Genomic DNA, 14,128 nt, shown 5'->3' on the forward strand with positions numbered 1-14,128 from the left:
GTAGTGTTGATAACACACAAAGGCCGGCTTCGCAGTATAAAGCTTTATATTCTTGCGTGAAGTCCACGGCCGGCTTTGTCTCGGCGCCGCGATCGTTAATCATTGTGACGCGGCAATGGACGGCAGATAAGCGGACTGATGACCTAGGGGACTGGACTGCACTGTGTAGTTGGGGACGTTCATAAAGAATGTCGATAGCGACAGCCCGGTTGGGATAGGATTGAATGTACCTCCTGGCGGAATGTTCGGGAGGCGTGAACCGATCTGTCTGCCGGAGATGTGCGAGGTAGCGTGCGAATCGAGAGAACTATGCGATAAACAAACAGTTGAAGGTCTAATAATATTGTGCTTTCCGGTGCGGGCTTGCTATTGTAACTGCTTCGTATGACAAACTCCTTTGCAATAATTGAATATTGTCGAATAGTACCCGGTTGCAGAGCGAAGCACCTTTAGAATTAGTAGCTTAGAGTATTTTATCGAATTCTTGTTGCATTACTACAGACCTTGAAATTTCTGACAAAATAGAAAACTACATTTGAAAGTGAGTATTGCGAGCTGATCGTGAATACATGCGACGCTCGGACAAGTGGATCAGAATATATTAACATTCATCCATTACGATCGTCATTTTCTGAAACTTCAAAAAAAAAGTTGGATTATACTGGTTGCTACTTAACCAACCAACTGAACCTTTACTAAACTGTGGTATTAGTGATATAAATCAAACGGTAGAGTTAACAGAACGTGGGGTGTCGCGCGAGTATGATCGCCCGTCGATGCGCAGTCGTTACTCGCGCCAACTTTATCGCCAACGCGCGACTGACGCGGCGTGACAAACGACCTCGTGTCGCTAAAACTATTTATTCTGTCTTGTTCGCCGCCTTCATAACTTTGAGCCACTGAGGCGGAAACTTCATGGCCAGATCGTATATAGCGATGTTTTATGTAACGGCGGTCTTTATCGCTTAAGCTATATTCGCTCGTGCTGTTTATTAGTTGTTTAAGCGATCGAACGCTGCTGTAGTAGGAAAATCAATTGTTAATGAGATTATAAACGCTACGGGGTAATCGCTCGAATAACGCTAAGAGCTCGCCGTACACGCACGAGACACGCACTTACAACATTTTGTTTGGTCATCTATTTATGGATTAAATTATGTTAACTTGTTAAATATGTTTATTTTATATTTCCTAGCCAAATACCCGCAAAGAATGTAGTAGATGGAAAGCGCTCCATCATTTCTGCCGCATCTTATCTGCAAATAAATAGAATTGATTACAATTCGATCCGCAACAAATGTTCTGTTGAATATCTCTGGTTGGATCCATTTGTAGCTGTCAGGAGCTGCCATCAATCATAAAACAATAAAGGTAAAAGCTAGGAGGAGAGTCCGCGGCCAAACGCATTGACGTTAAGCTTGCTACCCACGAGTACTTACGAGCATTGAAAATGAACCAAAATTTTGAAGTATTCTTAATAAAAATATCCTATGAAATGTACTACAAAATATAATTGTTATTATGTGGGTAGTATTTTAATCGGCTTGACGCGGCTGCGCCCGCGCCGTCATGTGGCAGTCCGGATTATAGACTAATCACGTATACAGTGTTTCATTTCCATCCATATAAATATTAGAGAAATAACAGTGGCGACGAGTTATTACGAATTATTACGCGTGTAAACATGGAAAAAGTATCAGTTGGATTGATAACAGTGTTTAACCACGAACAGCAAGACTGGGACTTGTATAAAGGACGGTTAGAACAATGGTTCCTAGCGAACGAAATAAACGATACCGACGACAAGTCGGGTGTGAAGCGCCGGGCGATCTTACTAAGCAGCTTAGCGGAAACGACGTTTAAACTCATAAGGGATTTAGCACTACCTAATGAGGTTGGATCTCTTTCATACCAGCAAGCGGTATCGTTACTTGATGGCCATTTAAAATCAAAAAAATGTGGGTTCTCGGAACGGTTCAAGTTTCATGGTGCCCGGCAAGAACACAGTGAGTCCATTAGCGAGTGGGCTGCCCGTGTACGTGGTTTAGCAATGGATTGCAAGTTCCCCACAAGTGTTTTAAATGAAATGCTGCGCGACCGGTTCGTCCTTGGGATGGTTCACGGCAAGGTTCGGGAGCGATTGTTCGAAAAGTCTTTAGAAGGGCTCACAATGGAAAGGGCGGTACAAGTGGCTGAAAGTGTGCATTGTGCCGTAGAAGGTGCGCGGCAAGCGGTCCCACAGTCACAGGTTCAGGATTTGACCTTCTCGCCAGTCGTCGAGGTGCACAAAGTGTCGGCCCAACCGGCCGGCTCTCAAGGTAGAAAAGTGACAAGTGCTAATAAAGGAAGTGTCGTTAATTCCGAGTCGGTAATTAAAAATAATAGGAAGTGTGAAGTGTGCGGATCCGTAAACCACGGGAATCAAGTGTGTAGATACAGGTTTTACACCTGTAGGCGGTGCAGGGTCAAAGGTCATTTGGCGCGCGTCTGTGTAGCAGACAGAGGGCGCGACCAACAACATTTCTTACAATATTGTACGGAATCTCGGGCGGATGGCGATGATGGTAAGCGTCTTATTTTTAATCTTCGCAGCTATCGCGGCGAACCGATGCGGGAGACCATAGTGGTGGATAGCGTATCTCTGTGCTTTGAAGTAGACACCGGCTCGGCCGTTACGGCGATAGCAGATTCGACGTATTATAAATATTTCGCTAAACATAAGTTAAAAACCAATACCAAATTTTTACAAAGTTACAACGGCAGCACTATCGATACAATAGGAGTGTTACCTTTGCAATTTACATACCGGGGCAAAACGGAAATCATCGACGTATATGTGGTAAAAGGCGGTGGCCCACCCTTACTCGGTCGTGATTTTATATTTAAATTTAACTTAGAAATATGCTCTGTAAATGCTTGCATGCCGAAATTAGATTGCGTTGAGAAGCTAGTAAGCGAATACCCTAAATTGTTTTCCGATTCATTAGGATGTTGTAAAAATATTGAAGTATCTTTGAATTTGAAGCCTGATTTAAAACCGATTTTTTTTAAAGCGCGTACGGTGCCCTTTGCCCTCCGGAAAAAGTTAGAAAAGGAATTAGAGAGGTTAACGTCATTAGGGGTCATTGAACCGGTGCAATTTTCTGAATACGCGAGTCCTATAGTGCCCGTTTTGAAAAATAATGGTGACATAAGGGTGTGTGCAGATTATTCAGCTACGTTAAACAAACAACTTTTAGTTGAAAAATATCCGCTTCCACGAATTGAGGAATTATTTTCTAAATTGCATGGCGGAGTAAAATTTTCCAAATTAGATTTGTCTAATGCGTACAACCAGCTGAAATTAAAAGAGGAATCGCAATTATTAACGGTCATAAATTCTCACAAAGGTCTTTTTAAGTACACACGCCTTGTGTTTGGATTATCAAGTGCACCGGCTATATTTCAACGAACCTTAGAAATAATTCTATCAGGCATAGATGGAGTACTTCAGTTCCTTGACGATATTTTAATTACAGGAAAAACGGAACAGGAACATGTAAATCGGTTAAATAAAGTTTTTAAGAGATTAGAGGACGCGGGGTTGGTATTACAAAAAGATAAATGTATTTTTTTTCAGGACTCTGTATCGTATCTGGGTTACATTATTGATAAAAATGGATTACACAAGTCACCAGATAAGGTCAAGGCTATTCTTAACGCGAAAGTCCCTACGAATGTTAGCGAATTAAAATCGTTCTTGGGATTAATAAACTATTACAGGGGGTTTATTAAAAATGCTTCAAGTATTTTAAGTCCTTTACATTTGCTTTTGAAGAAAAATGTTGTTTGGAACTGGGAGGAAGCACATTTACAGGCTTTTGAATTAATAAAAAAGCATTTAGCTTCGGAAAATACCTTAGCACATTATGATCCGGACGCAAAAATAGTTCTCACTGTGGACGCGTCACCCTTCGGTCTTGGAGCAATTTTATCCCAAATAGGGACCGACGGGTGCGAACGACCTGTTTCTTATGTGTCTAGGTCATTGAATTCAGCGGAGAAACAGTACAGTCAAATTCAAAAGGAAGCTACGGCGATTATTTTTGGTGTCCGTCGGTTCCATCAATATTTATATGGCAGAGCAGATCCATTTATTTTGAGGACTGATCACAAGCCGTTGTTGTCTATTTTTCAACCTGGTCGCGGTATACCCGAAATTACGGCCAACCGCTTGCAAAGGTATGCGTTGTTTTTGTCGGCATATAACTACAGCATAGAATACGTTAGTAGTGCAAATAACTCTGCCGACTACTTAAGTCGCGCCGTAGAAACGCCGACGTGTAACAATACTACGAGTAAGAATGATTATAAGCGTGTAGTAGGTTATAGCGCAAATGATAATAGTTGTTATATGAATTTCGTGTGGGACGCTAATTCGATGCCCGCAGTTTTCCAGGATGTGTTGCGGTGTACCAAATCTGATAAAAATTTGTCAAAGGTTAGCGATTATATTTTAAACGGTTGGCCGAAAAAAGTGCACGATAGGGATATAAAGCCTTATTTTAGTTGTCGGAACGAGCTATCGATTGAGAAGGGTTGCGTTATGAGGGGGGCTAAATTAGTTATTCCCAAGGCTATCCAACAAACAGTCATTAAGGAACTTCATACAGGTCACTTGGGGGTAGCTAAAATGAAAGCTACTGCACGAGAGCGGTTTTGGTGGCCAAATATGTCCGCGAGTATAGAAGCAGTGGTAGGTAACTGCGACGTGTGCATGCAGCTGCGCCCCGCGCCCCGCCGCGCGCCGCTCACGCCGTGGCCTTTTCCTCCCGAACCCTGGTACAGAGTCCATGTAGACTTTTTAGGGCCGTTTAATAATAAAGTATACTTAATAGTAGTTGATGCTTATTCTAAATGGGTGGAAGTTTATGACGTGAGCAATGGTTATAGTTCTAGAGTAGTGATTGAAAAGTTAAGTGAAATAATGTCGAAATTTGGTCTTTTTAATACTATATGTAGCGATAATGGTACGTCTTTTACATCATCAGAGTTTAAAAATTTCTGCAAGTACAATGGAATAAATCATTTAACTTCACCTACGTACCATCCGGAAAGTAACGGCCAGGCAGAAAGTTTCGTGAAAATAATAAAAAATGCATTAAAGGGCATTTTGTTATCTGGAACATCAAAAAAAGATATAAACATTAAGTTAAACGAATTTCTATTTCATTATCGCAATTCTACGCACTCCACCACAAATCGGTCTCCAGCTGAGATATTGTTCGGTAAGAACTTACGATGTAGGTTAGATTTATTAAAACCGGCGCAGCAATTATCGCCACTCGACCGAGCGATGTCAAATAATGTAGGGAAAAATCAGTGTTCGCAGATTAGGCACTATGATGGGAAAAGAAAAATAGATTTTATAATTGGTGAAGTTGTGTTAATAAAAACTTATAATAAACCAGTCAGTGTCTGGGCTAAAGGCATTATATTGAGAAAACTAGGCCGGTCCGTGTACGTAGTGAGACTTACAGATAGTAATGTGGAATTTAAAAGACATAAGAGTCAAATTTGTAAATTGAAGGGGGAAAGAGAGGTCACGGTTGATGAAGAGATCATTGCGAGTAACGAGAACGAGTCAGGTCCAAATGCCATATTACCTCCGGTGATATTGAAGTCGCAACCAACAGGTTCTCAGACTCGGACGGCAGTAGTAGAACCGGCAACCTGTGGTAGTGAGATTACTAACCAGAGTCCAGAGATACCGCATATGAGACCAAATCAAGAAACAAACCCAGACCCAAGCACTTCGACATCTCCGACTCATACAGCCGTCCATTCACCGGATGCTAGAACCCCCAGATCCAAGCGGGCTCGCAAGCCTATACATTTAGACTACAGAAAATATTTCTGATAATTATTTTTTAATTTGTGTAATTGTAAACTATTGGTGGAGGGATGTTATTATGTGGGTAGTATTTTAATCGGCTTGACGCGGCTGCGCCCGCGCCGTCATGTGGCAGTCCGGATTATAGACTAATCACGTATACAGTGTTTCATTTCCATCCATATAAATATTAGAGAAATAACAATAATAAAAATCGTAATCGAGTACATTGTACATTCAGCGCCTCCGCAGACCGCTGATATCGTAAATCCACCTATGACCAACACTGTGCATCATAATGCGGATTCACCGTTTTAGTACTTCAGCTTTGCGACTTATTGAATTATATCAGTAACCTTATTTCTTTTGCAGATCTCTTCATTTCTGTACCATGCACGAATATTTTAAGTATAGCTGTTTACGAGGTGAAGGTAATATGGTTCTCTTGTTAGATATAGTGTTGAGAATGTCTGAATGTCTGTCGTTGGCCTCTTCTGCTATGCGGTGTGCGCGGCGTGCGGCGCTGCGGGACAGTTGACTCAATAATGAACTGGACGCAAATCGAAATTATTTTTTATCGCCTCTCTTTCAGCGGTGCGCCATTTTATCAATTTTGAAGTGACGATTTGATATTTTCGTGTTCAATTTAATTTCGCAAGAGTAAATAAATGCATTTCGTTAAAGATTTATTCATTGTTTATCATAAACATAATACTTATTTAATTTTTTTTCTTTTATCACTGTCATTATCTAATGTATAAAATTCTCGTGTTATCAAAATCATCCGAAAAGGTTGGAACGATTTTTATGAAATTTTGTGGGCATATCGGGTAGGTCTGAGAATCGGCTAACATCTATTTTTCTTATTCGCCGGACATTCAAGGAACAAGTCCTATATTATGCAAGCCACATTTGTCAACCTGTGCCTGTGGGATATTGTCTCATGAGCTGTAGTTTATTTCATTACAAGTCATACAGACATTACCCTACTATCGAAACAGCAGCAGCTATGCTGCTTGCTACAGAAATAGTCATACAGGTCTTTTGTATGACTATTTCTGTATGATGCGACGCACAAGATGCACATATTTGAGTTCTTTTAAGAGTTTAAACTTACTTACTGGAGGATTAGGATACAAGTAAATATAAAATTGTATTTAGACAAAATGCTGACAATGAAAGCTCATGTTTTTCATTACACGGGAACATTTGCGCGAACATCAATACAATAACATTAAGAGCGGATACAATAAATATGAACGAGCAGAAGAACACAATGCGGTCCATAAATTGTGCCAGAAATGTGACGCCATTGTAATGTGATGTATTTCATTTGTCGTGAGCAGGAGCACTCCTGCCGCGGAGACAGATGTCGTATGGTGTTCCGTTTATTGATTAACGTCAGCTTTTAACACGCTGAGATGGAGGAGTGTTTGATAGATCATCGGCGATACTGTAATGAATGTCATGTGTTATGATTTTCATATTTTTATTGTTCTTAATAAAATAAAATTACTTTCAGAATTTACCGCCGTGTTTGTTTCTGTCTCCAGAAGGAACAACGCTGTCTATTGAAATCTGAAGGATATGGTTAGCGGTAAAATTATAAGGTAATTACACTGTTATATTAGTAGGTACCTAAGTTAATAGTGCATTAAAAGGCGACGCATTTAAGAATAAATGTTTTTCAGGTGACTTGCAGGGCAAGGTGATGGTTTACCGTTTATTATAACAATATCATCACATTACTCAATAAAATATTTTTGCTACCAAATAGTACTTTCATGAGGCGCATAGTTATATAAATATGCCTCAACCAATCGTTTAAGAGGAGGAGGAGTCTTAACGTATACTTCATATACTTAGTAATAATTCTTTCGACAAAGTTTTTTAAGAACACAGTACGTCAAAATAAAAATCACACAAAAACGCAAACGGCACCGGACGTCCGGCGCAGTGTTCCGCTGACCGGCCGGCAGCTGATAAGATTTATGTGCTCCTGACACTTAATCCCGGCCGCTTTTCCTTCACGCTCCGCGGAACTCACTTGTTTTGTCCCGGACAAGAGTCGGGTAATGCGTAAGTAGTATTAAGGAGGTATTAGTTGCGTACGATATAGGTAAGACATTAATGCCGAAATGCGTTTATGTGGGCCAGCGTCTCGCTTTTATGGTTCTGTTTTATAAACCTTTCTGGTATAGTGTGATTCTTAGTACTTAAGAGGTATCATACAGGAAAACTAAATCGCTAAACAGTAAATACCTAATAGTCAAACTGGGTGGCTGTTCAGTAATTCTGACTCACGATTTGATTTTCATATGTGATGCAACATCAACCAGTTAGACGTGAAGTACAGAAAAACATGTTCACCAATTATTTGTACAAAGAAGAGCTTTAAAATAGGTATTTATATTATTCAATTGCATTTATTTCGTTAATTTCCACCCGCAGAATACGCACACACCAGCTCTGTGTCTGCGCACAACACATCAGAATGTTTCCGACGTAAAATATCACATCACATTAAAATGTTACGACACTTTCAAACTCGATAATGAAGTCGTAACACAACTTTCGGATTACTTTACTGCAGCTACAGAAGTAACAGTAACAGTAACAGTAACAGTAGCAGCGTAGGCTCGCGGCGGAATTTTTACTAAGCGTATGAAATACGCGGAAAATGAGATACTCGTTATAACAAGTTCCTAACAAGCTAGCGCCGGATCTGATTGCATCTTTTTGCTTTACCTAACAGGAAAAAGTAGGGTTTATATTTGCGCAAATTTTGCGCATTTGCATGATTGAAGATTCCGAGCAGATTTTAATGATTTTGTTTATATGTTGTGATACTGCTTGGCGAAACTGTACGTCATACTGCAGATTTATGATAGAGCGACTATTGATTTTTTAGTTAAATTTTCATACCTAGATATGTGTATTGTATCATACAGCATCATCAGTATCAACCTTTAATCGGCTCACTACTGAGCTCGAGTCTCGTCTCAAAATGAGAGGGGTTAAGCTAATAGCTCACCACGCCTGGCCCAATGCGGACTTTACACACGCAGATAATTAAGAAAATTCTCAGATATGCAGGTTTACTCACAATGTTTTTCCTTCACCGTTTGAGACACCGTTAGATATTTAATTTCTTAAAATGCACACAATTAAAAAGTTGGAGGTGCATGCCCCGGACCGGATTCGAAAGGTGTGGGACAACCATCTGGGCCATCATGGCTCTCAATTAAGTTTATTAGTTGAATAATATTAAAAAATAATAAACACGGCAAACTGTAGTGCCGTAAATGACGGTAGGCTATATGCGCTCAAAATATCATTTATCTCATTTCACACACGAGATATATACGAGTACGTGGACGCAAAGAGAATACAATTATACCCGGTCTGGCCGCCCACCGCTCGGCTCATCAGAACTAGATAAAACAGGTGAAATTCGGAAATGTGACTCTCTTCAACTTGTTTAGGATATACCTAATGCTAGTGTGATATTAGTTTCTATTTATATACATTCCTTACAAGTTAGAGGACTGTATCTTATAATTTTATCTATACTTATAATAAATCTGTAGAGAGGTCAATTCTGTACATGAAATATATTTGCAAAATATCAGTGGGTGGTGATCGATACTGATGCCGAAAAATGCAATCAGTAAAATCGAAAAGTACTCAACGGATTTTAACAAAACTTGGTATAATGGTTTTTCATACTCCTGGGCAGGTTGTAGTATAATTTCATCACGCTACGATATATAGGAGCAGTGCAGTGAAGGGAAATGTTTGAAAAACGGGAGAAGTTACTCCATTTTTCACGCGTAACATAAGATTGTGATTGAAGCTAGAAAATCGTGAAGAGTGTCACGATTTACTAGATTCAATCACAATCTATTTTTACCTGACGTTTTTATATGAACTTTACTTGGCTATCTAATTCGTAAATTTAGCATTACCTGTTCACGAAAATCTAAACTAATCGGATCTATCGAAGTTTACCAAATTTCAAATTTATACTCGTAATAAATTGGTTCTTTTTACAACTTATTATTAATTTTTAAAAGCTTAGTTTATATAACAATGATCTAGTCGGGCGCGCTGCGGCGCCAAGCTGCACCGACCCAGTCTCAAGCCGGTGTCCGCATTAACTCACATTAAAAATCCTGGCAAGGGAATCTGGCTAAAAGTGGAAAAATGTTCCGCCGCCGTGAGGAGCAAATGCGGGGGAAATGAAGTGTCAGGAGCAGTACATAAATCTTATCTGAGCAACTCGAGCCGGGATTTAAACAATCAACCCAACTCCGAGACTGCAGCGCCCTTCTCGGGGACTTTGGGAAACATCTTGTTCGCTATATTGAGATTTTTTAACCTATTTGAATAACATTTGTGTTTTAATAATAGGAGTGATATATGAAAATGGTTTTGTAAACCCAAAATAACAGCTGAAGAGTTGAAAATGTTTAATGGCAATGTTAACTAAAAATAGAAAACATTTTTAGCAACGATTTTATACTAGTCGATATGTTACGTGCCTACAGAATCACCGCAAAAAGAGATCTGAATTTAGCTACTTCACACAGCACACACATGCACAGTTTTACGTTTACTTTACATAATTATGTGTTCTTACACTTCTTGAACAGACAACTCAACATTGTAGATAATATTTAGGTATTATTTGTTTAAATAACTTTCGTTGTTTACTATGCGGCTAAATGAAATGAAGACAATTAACCATCTTTGTTCGCCCCAGTTTCGACGCGCGTGACATATCTAATAGTATTATATCTTTGCGTCTTAGTGTTTATGTACTGGTAGGTAGGTACTATACCGCCGCTCTCGCTACTAGCATGCGACGTATAGAACTAAACAGAAATTCCAAGTTTCAATGTAAAGACACAGTGCCAGAGAAGTATACAATACAATTATAATATAATTATTGTAATAGTAATCAGTAATGCATGTATTAGGTACGAGTAAAGGCCTCTAATCCACACGTAATTACATCGGAGGCAATCACGGCTCTCGCGAGACCGCGCGCCGGCTCCGGCCCGGCGTGTCCCTTCATAATATTATTGAGTTAAGGATTTAATATCGTTAAAGCTACTCGCAGAGTCCTCGCTCTGGTCTGCACGGTCATAAACTTTGAGTATACGTGGTTGTAGTTTATTGTAGTTTAGTTATAGTAGGTTTATTTTGGTAGTAAATTAGCATCAAAAGCAGCTTCGCGCTTGCACTAAGCTCTTGGCTGTTTGTTGCCAGCGGGTTCTGAGTTATTTTGGTTATACTGCCTAATAGTATTTACGATAATTTGGATAAATTTAAAATTAGGTACCTATCTAATTGTGGACAAAGAGAAGGAAAATAATACGTAGCCGATCATTTGGCTAGTTGAAGTCATTCAACAGTCTCCTTATCTTACCAAACTGTACGAAACAAAAAGACAACTAGGGCTGTGCAGTGCGGACCGGACCTTCAATAATTAAGCATAAAATGAGACTAGAGAAGAGAACATAGAGAAGAGAGAATAATTAAATAAACACATTACGCGAGAACTATATTTTGTTACCTGAATGTCTGAATGTACTTAGGTACCTATTAATAAACTAATATCTCAAATGACATCTGTAAAACTTACATATTTTATACCTATATTTTTTAAAGCATATGAAGTTTTTCATTGTAACTTTTACCTATTTAAGGGTTTCCCACAATAATGTGTGGGATGTAATTGAAATGTGTGTGTATATATACCCGGAGGATGTACAGTGTACACCCGCAGCGCTAAAACGGTATCCGTGTTGGGATCAGTACCCGCACCGCGCTGAGTTATGCGAGCCCCGGGGGACTGTGCCCTGCGGAACCACAAAATCTTTAAATGACAGTAAAAACTTTAACTGTTGAGAAGAGAGGTTATATATACACGCAAGCTTATTGCTTATCTCTCGCAACAAGAAGCATCTTGCATGCAAGCGCTTCGCTTCCGTTCAAAGGAATCATCCCGATGCCAAGTGGTCGGTACATAGACAGGTTGAAGAGGAATAACATGGCTCTGTGTATTGTAAGCCATACTCAGTTAGCAGGTGTAAAGAGAAATATAAGAAAACCGGCGACACCGGCGCTAGAACGAAGCGCTTGAAAACTTTGTTTTGTAAGTTTTTTTGTCCTTTGCGTTGTACAAGGTCTCACGAAACGACTAATTATTAGCTGGAAGGTAGTGGCTAGTTATAGATAATGCCATTTTATGAACTTTAATATCAACGGTGTACGGACTCTTAGTCCCCATTCGCACGACAGTATTTTTAACGGATGTGTATTTTGTCGTGTTTTAAAAACGCTGTCGTGTGAACATACCCAAGTATATGTTCACACGACAATGTTTTTAAAACACGACACTTTTTTTCGAGCAGTGTAGCATTTTCAATTTTGGTCATTGGAAATCTTCATTTAACTTCATACTGCATTTGAACGCTTATTTGACGTCCGTTAAAGAAACTCTCGTGCGATTGAGGGCTTAATCTCAGTTAGATTAGTTTTGCGGAGTGTCATATCTATACCGCGCCGCGTAGCCATAAAGCAATAACTGTGACCTGACGCGTGACTAGAAATTAAATTTAGACGAAATTTTGAGATCAATACGCCCTACGCTTCTACTTCCAGTAGACATCTTGTGGTAGACTTTGACCGTTACATATCTCTGGATTAGGATAGTAAGCAGATCGTGTTATTGAGATGGTAAGACGTGGCGCAAAAGGATTAAGCGTTCAGATAATCCTGCACCGAACCAAGCAGGGAAAGAGGTTCAATAAAATAAAATATTATTTCAAATAAATTGATCAGGTAAGATGGCAGTCAAACAAAAAGTCGTTGAGAAAAACACTCGGTTCAAATGTATAGGATAATAAATATCGAATCACCATGGAGATCCAATTAGCGTGTTCAATTATTTTCTGTATAGCTACTTTCAGACATTAATTAATGTAGCTTGTATATATTGAAAGCATTTATCACATTTAGATCGATGTAAGAAGCTTTTTGAAGTATTATTTTTTATTATTATTCTTCAATCACTGTACGAACTGAGAAGATCTCTGAACATAATGTACTTACATTTTTATTATAATTTACGCGATGATTCTGTGAAAAGACTCAAAGTATTTGAATAATATACGAAATTCGCAGAATGTCTCTTAAAAGAAAATGTCTTTTTTGTGTGCTTATAACGTAAGGGTCTTTGTGTAAAATAGGCAAATTTCGAATACGCTAAATTACGTAGTGTAATTTTGTTCTTGATATTTTCAAGATTCTGTTTAGCATTTTCTCGTGTTTAAGATCTAAATAACTGTAGTTGGCTGTAGCAACAATGCTCGAGAATATTTTGTATCAAAGCATAAAATAAAATGAACGTACATAGTAGAACTATAAGGTTTAAAAAATGTCCATAACTTTGTTTCGAAAATAATAATATATCTATTCTACCTTAAAAGTTATTTATTCCATAATTATGTGTATACCTGTAACAAATAAATTATCATTAGTTTTGTACATATAACAATAACCTAATTATGATCACTCCACAGTTTAATACAACATAATTTATTATTCGTACAATCACTGATGCAGTGCCAAGTTCGTAAACTTAGAGATTTCTACGTATCGTATTAAAGCAATTGAGTGAACTTACGAGTAACTTAAACTTAGACTTAACTTGAGTTTCGATTAGTTGTATGTAAATCCTTCAACGGACTTCCCGCAACTAACCAAAACTATTGGAAGTTTATTCTAGTAGCGTCTTCAGCTGACATTTTCGTAATAAGTGGTAGGTCTTAGATTCATGTATTATCACTTATTATTAGCTATTAAAACCAACGCCTACTTAACATGTTGTTTGACGTACCTTACCAGCCAAACTTAGTATAGCATAGTTTCATTACAAGGAACAGAAGTATAAATGATAGGTTATCAATCATCACATTTTTCATCAAAGACCTCATTGACATCCTTCGTCCGGACTTACATATGTACGCGACAGTCTTGAGCCACACGTGACAAAACTAACTTTCATCCGAACAGTACCACACAATATGCAATAATTTATTTACAAATTGATACCTTCCAGACGGGAAGCCAAAAGGGCTTTACTCGTAAAAATATAAAAACAGTTTGGCTCGGCCCATTACTAAATGTGTATAATTCCCCGCCGGGCCGCAGCGCGCTGTAATTCGTGGCATGCGCCACAACAGG

The 14,128-nt window shown here is 38.9% G+C and overlaps 2 protein-coding genes across 3 annotated transcripts in view; one reads left to right on the forward strand and one right to left on the reverse strand.

Moving 5' to 3' along the window:
• Nucleotides 1–14,128, reverse strand: part of LOC112052937 (neural cell adhesion molecule 1-B) — a 287,626-nt gene that overhangs the window by 146,999 nt on the left and 126,499 nt on the right. The gene's annotated exons all lie outside the window — the stretch shown is intronic.
• Nucleotides 1,519–6,041, forward strand: LOC128199911 (uncharacterized). Of its 2 annotated transcripts, none has more exons than XM_052891396.1 (2): nucleotides 1,519–2,564; nucleotides 5,363–6,041. In XM_052891396.1, the coding sequence occupies exons 1-2, from the start codon at nucleotides 1,685–1,687 to the stop codon at nucleotides 5,374–5,376; spliced, it is 894 nt and encodes a 297-aa protein (XP_052747356.1). In that variant the 5' UTR covers nucleotides 1,519–1,684; the 3' UTR covers nucleotides 5,377–6,041. The 2 variants fall into 2 exon arrangements, with proteins under 2 accessions (XP_052747356.1, XP_052747357.1); XM_052891397.1 differs by having other exon boundaries at nucleotides 1,519–2,318.

The sequence above is a fragment of the Bicyclus anynana genome, chromosome 3 (genome assembly GCF_947172395.1).
Source record: "Bicyclus anynana chromosome 3, ilBicAnyn1.1, whole genome shotgun sequence".
Lineage (NCBI taxonomy): Eukaryota > Metazoa > Arthropoda > Insecta > Lepidoptera > Nymphalidae > Bicyclus > Bicyclus anynana.